This window comes from Ictalurus punctatus, chromosome 5 (genome assembly GCF_001660625.3).
Source record: "Ictalurus punctatus breed USDA103 chromosome 5, Coco_2.0, whole genome shotgun sequence".
Taxonomy (NCBI): domain Eukaryota; kingdom Metazoa; phylum Chordata; class Actinopteri; order Siluriformes; family Ictaluridae; genus Ictalurus; species Ictalurus punctatus.
Genome location: NC_030420.2, coordinates 5,218,362 through 5,228,638, shown reverse-complemented (window position 1 = coordinate 5,228,638; position 10,277 = coordinate 5,218,362). Strand labels below are relative to the sequence as shown.

The 10,277-nt window shown below is 41.9% G+C and overlaps 1 protein-coding gene across 2 annotated transcripts in view; it reads left to right on the top strand.

The window, feature by feature from the left end:
• The first annotated feature begins 774 nt into the window (after window positions 1–774).
• The window catches only part of frmd3 (FERM domain containing 3), a 40,606-nt gene continuing 31,103 nt past the window's right edge, over window positions 775–10,277 (top strand). For both annotated transcript variants that reach the window (XM_047155441.2, XM_017467173.3), the window contains exon 1: window positions 775–1,002. In XM_047155441.2, the coding sequence (XP_047011397.1) occupies window positions 898–1,002 (105 nt within the window). In that variant the 5' untranslated portion in view covers window positions 775–897. The remainder of the gene's footprint in view (window positions 1,003–10,277) is intronic.

Here is a 10,277-nt window from a genome sequence, read left to right as displayed (position 1 = left end):
GTAAAGGTGTATATACAAATTTGCAAACAAATGATTTAAAGTTCCCTGCTGCATGAGAACAAAAATCCAGTTTCATTGTAATTGCGGTCTCTCTAATAAACAATGACTCCTGACATTTCCAGGGAACTGTCACAGTTTTGAAATGTGTTTGGGGAAATCATGTCATCTCTGCAAAACTGTCCACATGATGTCACATCTGTAATGGCGAGAATCTATTTTATCTGTAATATACACAAATATGTTGTATGTATAGAAACACGGTATACAGCTCTGGAAGGTCACGTGACCAGACTCGGTGATGCAACGCTGGTGCACGCGGTCAAGTAAATACAAGTTTAGATGTCACACTGATAATTTGCTCTTTAACAACTGAAATATAAACAGCACGGAAACCGAGGGATGGTGTAGAAAACACGAGGACAGAAATTTTACTACAGTAAAAGCTCACAGCTCTTTTCATTATCGCGCGTTCGCGTGCGCTTTATTCTGGACTCGGGACACTTACGTCAACAGAAAGAGTTGCCAGATTGCAGAACTATAAACCGTTTGCTCGTCTAGCGCTACATAAACTCCATTTGATTTAAAATATATTGCCTTAAATATAGGGGGAAATGAACACTAATATACACGTACAATACAACTCGGACGTATTTATAGCTAGTGAGATGTATTAAAATGATGGAAATTTATATTAGATTGATCCAATCTGGCAACCCAGATAGGAGGAGAGAGGGAGAAAGGGGGGATTTGCAGATTTCCTTACAGCATCACAGAACACACAGCACTCCTGAGCGTGAATGCACCGTGATCATTACCGAGCGCGCAGCTTGTGCACGCGCTGCCTGTGCGCATGAGAGGCGCCGAGGCCCCGGTTTCCGGCATGTAGGATCCAGAGCCATGAAAATGCTGCGCCTCCGGAGCTCGAGCGTGTCCTCGCTCAGCCGGGAGATCCACTGCACCGTGCGCCTGCTGGACGACTCGGAGATCGCCTGCAGCATCCAGGTACGAGCGAACCGAGGAGACGCCATGGTCATGTTTATTCTGCTTATAACGACCAGTGTGTGCTAGAGGAAAATGTTAGATGGGTTTCCTGCACGTGTTTTTAGATGACTGTGGGGTTCCGAGCTGCTTCACAATGAGTCCAGCTGGTTTACTGTTTGAGGTGGACCTGCTCATGATTCGTCAATTTTTGCCTTTTATTGCATATACGTTTCACGCACACTCACCAAACTGCATAGCATTGCATCTGTTATTGGATATGATTGGATACAAGCTTAGAATTAAAACCTTCAATTGAAATAATCCAACAATAATCAGGCATGAGCAGAATAAAAGATGCTGCTTCCACATGCTCTGTAAGTCTGTGGGTTTAGGTGGGTCTACCAGGGATCTCACGTCCCAGACATGTCACCAGTTACTTTGTTGTTGTTGATGTTTTTTTTTTGTTGTTGTGTTTTTTTGTTTTTTTTTTGGTTTTGTTTGTTTTAATCTATTTTTCCCATCACAGATTTTTTGTTAATTGTAAAATATCTTCCACACACCTCCTCAGCACAGAATGACTGCATTTCTTTAACATTATTTAAATAATGTTTAAAATATTATATTGTCTATTCATTAAATGTAGATCTTTCTATTCCTGAATGGTCCAAGCTGACATTATTATTTTGTTTTATGTTTTTTTGTTGTTGTTGTTGTTATTGAGCTTTGGATTCAACATTAAACCCATTCCATTCAAGTAACCAATCAAACCGGTCCATAAGTATAAGAACTCAACAATAAATATAAGGATATACAGTGATAACTTTAAGAACCACCGATCCAATGCATTCTCTACTTTCACTGGTTCATCCGCTATATCACTGATTAAAACAACCTGTATTGGATCCTCCAGTCTCATCTTGGAGCATCTGATCTCACTATTAGGAGGAAAAAAGTGTCGAGTACGTCACGCCGTGAAGGCTGGATGGGCATATTCCTATGACGGCACACCACTGAACTTATGTGAAGTGTTTTGGTAAACAAAAACAAAAAGTTAGTTTCCAAACTGAACCAACATTCTGAGATCAAACTATAAATCCTTAATATAGCTAATGACCAGAGACAATAAACCAACCAGTGTTTCAGGGGAACGTAGCTAATGCATGCTTAAAAAAGTCACCAGATGATGCCATAGGCTAATTTGCATATTCATTGAATCGTCAAAATCATTTGCATATCAAAATGTGTTGCAGGAAGAAGATTTTCTGAAGACACGTCGAAATAGAAAATACTAGAACTTAACATTTCTTATAGAAAAAGAGGAAATCTTTGGACATAGCATAAAATAATTATTATTAATTGTGAGTATTCAGGGGAAAAGGCTTAAGGAATCTGTTACGGCTGGAATAGCTCGTTTTTATTATTTATAAGTATCGCCAGAAAAGAGATTAAAACAAAAACAAAGTAGTGTCTGGGTGGGCCAAACAATAGTGATCAGTGTTTGGGAACAATGATGATCAGTGATTAGTTGTTGAGGACAGTGATGATCATTGGTTGGTTGTTAGAAACAATGGTCATCAGAAATTGGTTGTTGGGAACAATGGTGATCAGTGTTTAATCATTGGTAACAGTGGTACTCAGTGATTGGTTGTTGGGAACAATGATGCTTTGGTATTGGTCACTGGGCACAATGGTACTCAAGAATGGTGGTGACCAGTGATTGGTTTTTGGGAACAATGGTGATCAGTGTTTAGTCATTGGGAACAATGGTGCTCAGTGATCGGTTGTTGGGAACAATGGCGCTTAGGTATTGGTCACTGGGAACAGTGGTACTCAGGATTGATGGTGATCAGTGATTGGTCATTGGGAACATAGGATAAGACAAGCACAACTCAGTTAGGCTTTTTACATTCACTGGTGGTGAGTCGACTAAACTTGCTCTGTTAACTCGTATAATCAGCAGCTGTGACGTGAGTTGAAGAGCCTTATCGAGAGCAGGACAGTCACTAACGTCTGATCAAAATGTTGCTAGTCACAAAATGTGATTAAAAAGTCTGCAAACTAAGCAAGTCACTGGAACACTGAAACCAACAAATAAAATACTTACTACGATCACAGGCACATTTTTTCCCCTCTAAACTCCCATCCAATCTTAATAACAGCATATCTAATAATACAGGGGTGATATACAGTTGTTCACGTCAGCATCTCCAGTGTTTGCTAGTATTCATCAGTAACATGAGGAATGGATGAGCAGAATCAGATAAGGGAGTGGCAACGTTCTGATGAAAGAACTACGTGACTTTTTTTATGTGTATTTGCGGACCTTTTTGCGGCTCTTCTTTTTCTCCTCCTGAGAAGTTCTTTAAAAATCTCTTTTTTTTTTTCATGTGACCTTAACAGTGCTTCTACACCGTCATTCCAACTCTTGTGTTTTTGTGCATTTGGCTGTTAAAAGTGGAACCTTTTTGTTTCAGACTAATGAATTTTTCAGACCACCAAAAAGCCATAATGGTTTCTTGTCCTGTGATGGATTTCTGCTGCATATTTTATGACTATCCATGCTGTGTTCTTCTCCACCGGTTTCCTTTTCCCACGATCTGATCTAATAGCCTCCGTCGTACCCTCTGTACCTTTAATAGACTGTTCTAAGCTGAACACTGTATATGTAATCCTGCTAGTCAATGGGAGGCATTGTGTGTTAGTCCTCCTGCTAGGGAAGGGAAACGGTGAGAAAAGGTGTCGAATTTCGTTAAGCATCTTTGTTTAGCAGTGTTCTTCTAGTGCAGTTTTCAATTTTTTGTTAATTTTTTTTTCTTTTTTACAATTTTGAAACAATATAATGGACCGTTTTATTAGTTCAGTGTTAACCTGAGATAAACGCAACACTTGCTTTTATGCTGCTATTGTGGCCTTTTAGGGCATTTTGCTGAGTCTGTAAAAAAAAATAAATACAAGTCGGCACTCTGCAAGCTTCACTAGCCCACTCCACGGCTGAGTGATTGCTAGCATGTTTAGTTGTTTTCTTAGAGATTGAACATACACCGATCAGCCATAACATTAAAACCACCTGCCTAATATTGTGTAATATACCTGCCCTGTGCTGACAAAACAGTTCTGACAAGTCGAGGCATGGACTCCACAAGACCTCTGAAGGTGTGCTGTGGTATCTGGCACCAAGACCTTAGCAGAAGATCCTTTAAGTCCTGTAAGTTGGGTGAGGTGGGGCCTCCATGCATCGGACTTGTTTGTCCAGCGCATCCCACAGATGCTCGATCGGATTGAGATCTGGGGAATTTGGAGGCCAAGTCAAAACCTTGAACTCTTTGTCATGTTCCTCAATCCATTCCTGAACAGTTTTTTCAGTGTGGCAGGGCGCAGTATCTTACTGAATGAGGTCACTGGCATTAGTGAATCAGACCAGACGGGCTAGCCTTTACTCCCCATGTGCATCACTGAGACTTGGGTACCCATGAGCCTGTCGCCGGTTCACCTTCTTTGGACCACTTTTGGTAGGTATTACCCACTGTAATCCAGGAAATCCCCACAAGACCTGCCATTTTGGAGATGCTCTGACCCAGTCTTCTAGCCATCACAATTGTCAAAGATCCTTCCGCTTGCCCATTTTTCCTGCTTCCAAGACATCAAATTCAAGAACTGACTTGCTTCACTTGCTGGCTGATATATCTCACCCTTTGACACGTGCCATTGTAGTGAGGTGATCAATATTATTCACTTCACTTGTCGGAGGTTTTAACATTATGGATGATCGGTGTGTAGTCTTTGTGGCTCGGAGTCCAAGAGAGAATACCAGGTTTTATGTGTCTTTGGGGAGCTGTGTTCAGCTTGTACCTACAGTTGAAGCCATCCATACATTCAGCCATCCATCCATTTTCTGTACCGCTTACACTACACATGGTAGTGGGGAGCCTGACTCAGGGCACAAGGCGGGGGACACCCTGGAAGGGCACAATCACACACCCATTCACACACTGCAGACTATTTAGAGTTGCTGTTCAGCCTACAACACATGTCTTTGGACTGGGGGAGAAACCCCCCCCAGTTGAGGGGCCAAAAGTTTACATATACCTAGGCTAAAGACATTCAAACTCTTCAAGATTTTCAATGGGTCAAAAGTTTGCATACACTTCGTTAGTATTCAGTGGCATGCATGGAGTAGCCTTCCACGAGTTCTCACAGTGCTTTGCTGGAATATTGTTCATTCATCTTGACAGAACTGGTTCAACTCAGTCAGGTTTGTGGGCCTTCTTGCTCAGACATGGATTTTCAGTTCAGTCCACAAATGTTCTATGGGTTTCAGGTCAGGTTTCTTTGTGATGCCTATTCCAATACTTTCACAGGCCAAGAGTAGCTGTCAGCAAGATGCCACCACCACCACGCTTCACATTCTTTCACCATGCTCTGGGGATGATGTTCGACTAGGCTATCATCAGATATGAGGATGTTTAAAGAATAGAACACCAAACTATTGAAACTCTGCGAATGATTGGCATTACCCGGTTTTTGGTTTACAGCCTTCTCTGTCGCAGTTGTGCCATGTTCTTTCCATTTTCTCAAATAATAGATCAAATAGTGCACTATGGGATGTTCGGATTTCATGTAATTCATAAGTTTTTCCAGAACATTGCCCTGAACTTGTTTTATTAACTCATTGTTCTTCAATATGTTCCCCAACAAACTCCAAGGCCTTCTAGAAAAGTGTATTTACACTGAGATCACGTAACACTTTAATTGCACTCAGATGGACTCCTTTCAACTAATTACTTGACATCTGATCTGCTCCAGGAGTGATTTAGGGCTTTCACAGTAACAGGGGTGAATACTTATACAAGGCACGGTAATAGAAGGACTGTTCTGTCAGTTTTCTTTGAGCCTTGTATCAAAGGGAGGCAATGTTTAGCTATGAGAAACACTCCTGTCTCAGTAGGCCACATAGTCTTCCCAGTTCATCATTAACTGGAACCGCTCCCAGGTTCTGTCTGACTCAGCAAGCATACAGTAAGCATCAGGGAGTGTGGCAAATGAAAACGGTCAACATGGGAACGGGAACATCTGACTGTGATGTACGTTGTTCGACCAGCTTCAGTTACGTAAGAGGGTTCACGGAAAAGCGGATTGCACAAGATAACAAAAGTAGGCCTCAGACAAAAGAGTTGCTCAGGGCATCCGTTCACGAGATTGGTGGTGCACGCTTAAAATCCATCAATACTTTATTATAAACTATGAGAATTGTTTAGAGCAAAAGGAATTGTTTAGAGCAATGTTATTTCCAAAAGTCTTCTGAAAAAAGTCGGTCTCTTGTATTTCGATGATTCCCATTTCCTCTTCTCAGATTGGAAGGGTACAAGCAAGTCCACTAATTATATACTCACATGGCTAGGCTGTTCAAATTGACTTAAGTATCCAGCGAAAGCATTTTCTCCAAAAGTACTTCTGATGTTTCTGTCACTGTGTCGCCGTTATGGTCATGTGAACGAGTTCTTGATTGGCGGACTGGTGGACGTGTGAGTATGAACCAGCTGATCATGGCGCAGGATGCAGAATTGATTTGAATACAGGTGGCAAAAATGAACCTATCTGCGTGTTGGAGTACACTGTGTATATGCATTTAGAAATGATAGTAGCTTCTAAAAGCTAACACAAATTACATTATGCACTAATCCATCCCTCCATCCATCCATACCACTTATTCTACACGGGGTCTTGGGGGAGCCTGGAGCCTATCCCAAGCACTCGGGGTTACAAGGCAGGCGACACCCTGGACAGGATGCCAACTCATCCTGCAGCGCATGTCTTTAGACTGGGGGAGGAAACCGGAGTACCCAGAGGAAACCCCCGAAGCACGGGAAGAACATACAGTTTGTACATTATGCACAAATCAGTGTGAAGATTGGTTGTTTGATTTGCATATTAGCTTTATTTGGATTAGCTTTGCTAATCTGGCAACAAAGTTGTGAGCGAGGAACCGAAGAAACGCCAGAACACTTGCGGCATAGGATTTGTTCCGAGGAATCAACCGAGCCAATGGTTTGGATTTGTCACTTTACAGTATCCTACCTAATTTGCATAGAATAGAGAAAAAACCTCAGTTTAAATGTCCCCTTCACTGAAATTCCGGTTCTGTGTCACACATGTATATTGAAAAGAACTTATCATATGTTGCTTGCTATCGTGTAAACGTTGTACTGTTATAACTTAGAAAGAGGTGACTCGTTAGTGACTTCTCAACGTCTTCTCCAACACAACTGTATATTAATTTAATTACAGTGACTAGCGCCCTCTAGCTGTCTACTCGGATTCGAACATAAATCAGTAAATATCATTGGTTTCACTATGCTACACCTGCATAATGTTATCGCGCTACCGATTCTGTACTACATTATGAAGATTTGTGTCCATTTGATCTGATTGAACCTCACTGTGTTCACCCTTCAAAATGTGGTAGACTGTATCTCGAGAAATGAGACGTGTGGTCCATGTCAGCTAATGTTAGCTAAATGTCTCCAGCCACAACGGTTTTGGTGAACTGCTTTACAAATGACTACCAGCTGCAACAATGTCAATATTTTATGAAAGTTTTACGTGAGATTAGTGTTGTGTATTAATTGTAATCTTGGGTTGACTCTTTGTTCTATGTAGTTCCAAAACTGCAAACATTTTCAAGCGTTGAAATGGATTGCTGTGCCAGTTCTGGACATGGGGCAACTTAAACACAAGAACCTTGACAGTGTGACCTGTCCTTCCTTGTCTTGCTGTCCCAGCTTTTCCGTCGGAGCGGATTCATTGACTAAACATTTCTATTTTTATTTTTCTCAGATTTCACACAGTCCAAATCGCCTCATCTGCAGAAACGTATCCCTCTCTCGCGTTCTCTTGTTCTCCTCGAGAACGTCCTGAGAGGAGACGCACGTATTCTGTGTTGCTGTACAGGCATTCTTTCGTCAGGATATAAATAGACGTCACGCTATTCTTATCCTCCACCGAGTCCTTTGATGATTTTCCGCTATGATGAAGAGAAGGGATGAAGGATTGTACGTTGGGAAAAGGGAGGGAGATGAACGGAGGGATGGAGGACAGACGAGTGATGAGCGGGGTTTGTGATGAATGATTGCTCACTGACGTGGCGTGCATGTTGAGTCGAGGGCAGATGGATTGGATTGTGTGTAGCTGAAAGATGCTTTCGTATAATAATGTGTAGGAAAAAATCATGTACCGTGAAAGGTGTAGAATATAAATATTTTTGAGAGGTTTAATACAGTTTGCATCACTTACAGTGAACCGTGTGTGTGTGTGTGTGTGTGTGTGTGAGAATGTGTATGCCTTCTGTACATCACCTGGGGCAGCGCAGCGACAGTGTGTTTGTGTGTGTGTGAGAGAGAGATAGATATTTTAAGTGACGGCAGCATGTTTAGCCAGTGGGGACAAGTGACCTCGTAAACACACACACACACACACACACACACTCACTGGGATGTCTTGCCAGCCATACAGGATTTTCTCCCTGGGGCTTATAGTAAGAGTGATATCACCTTGAATAAAGAATTTAGCACACAGGGTGAGAACAGACATTTTTTTTTCTTTCCTCACTTTGAACTTCTCACAGGCTTGATAACTGAAGAAAAGCTCCAGTTGGTGCTTTGTTTTCTATATTCCTGTGAAAAGTTAGTGGTTGTGTGCACTAGAACACTATTATAAATAATAAAGATCAAAGGTCTTGCTTCAGAAGGCAACAAGGGCTTTCTGGAAGTCCTGAGATTTGACCTCACAACCATCTAATCTCTGTAGCACAGATCTTTAGCCAATAGCGCGACTCAGCTCTCGGAAGAAATTCTCATTTTATATTCCTTTTTGGGTATTTTTCTAATGCGGCTTTTCGGAACAGATTTCCAAATGAATCCGAGCTAGATGTGAAGCCTTAGTCATCTAGCTAGCTGATGTCGTCTGTAATCATTATTTACAAGGATGCTACTGTGATTAGACTTGCTTTTTTTTAAGGCTGTTTTAAAAAAAATCTTAATTAAAATCTCAGATGTCCATCTGTTCTGTGATGCTTTTTCAGGACACCAGCATCCAGCCATTTGTTCGAACAGATTTTTGAAACCTCACGATTATAATAAAGTGTCTCTTTGCTAACGTTACGGTGACAGCAGATGGTGAAAACATCAGGGTTTGTTTCCCACATATTACTCACATGATGCCATGTGTTTACTTGAGTTCACTTGTAGTTGCATTTCATGTCGGCTCTTAATTGAACCTACGAGTACTTAAGTAAACCTACACTAGGCTTAGGTCGCGTATCATATGGTATCGGATGTTGGTATCTAAGTATTTTTTAAATGAGCACGGTATTGATGCCAGTGGGGGGCACGGTCGCTTAGTGGTTAGCACGTTTGCCTCGCACTTCCAGGGTTGGGAGTTCGAATCCTGCCTCCGCCCTGCTCGTGTGGAGTTTGCTTCGGGGGGTATGCCGGTTTCCTCCCCCAATCCAAAGACATGCGTTGTAGGCTGATTGGCATTTCCAAATTGTCCGTAGTGTGTGATTGAGCCCTGCAATGGGTTGGCACCCTGTCCAGAGGTCACCCTGCCTTGTGCCCCGAGTTCCCTCACGACCGTGTGTAGGATAAGCGCTATTTGATGGATTGCTATCGGTAACAATGAATCCCTAAACAAATTGGAAATGAGGGGGTTCCATCCAATCATCCATCCATCTTCTATACCGCTTATCCTTTTCAGGGTCACGGGGAACCTGGAGCCTATCCCAGGAAGCATTGGGCACAAGGCGGGGTACACCCTGGACAGGGTGCCAATATGAGGGGGTTAAAAAAACAATTAATAGTTCAAGTGCAAATTCATTTGCATAATCATAATATGTTCTTTTTGGCCAAGCAGCCACCCTCTATACCATCCCAGCCTTGTTCTTATATATATGTTCCCATCATCTATCATTTCTCTCCACCCTCCAGTCAACACCAGCCCTCCTCCATCAGTACCACACCCCCAGGTGTTTAACTTTGACCAGGACTTATATATCTGGATCAAGGACAGACTGCACCATTTGTTCGAATGAGGTGGCATCAAATGGGGTCATCTTTCACACACCATTAGTCAAGTACGCAATGAGCGAAATTGATGAAGCCAAATGTTGGGGTTTTATTTTCTGTAAACAGTGACAGCTATGATGATATAGAAGAAAAGAAAAGAGCAAAAACGGTGTTGTGTGGATGGTTTCAAAACATATGTTTTTTCCCGTATTGACGTTTCTATGTGTGTATATGTCC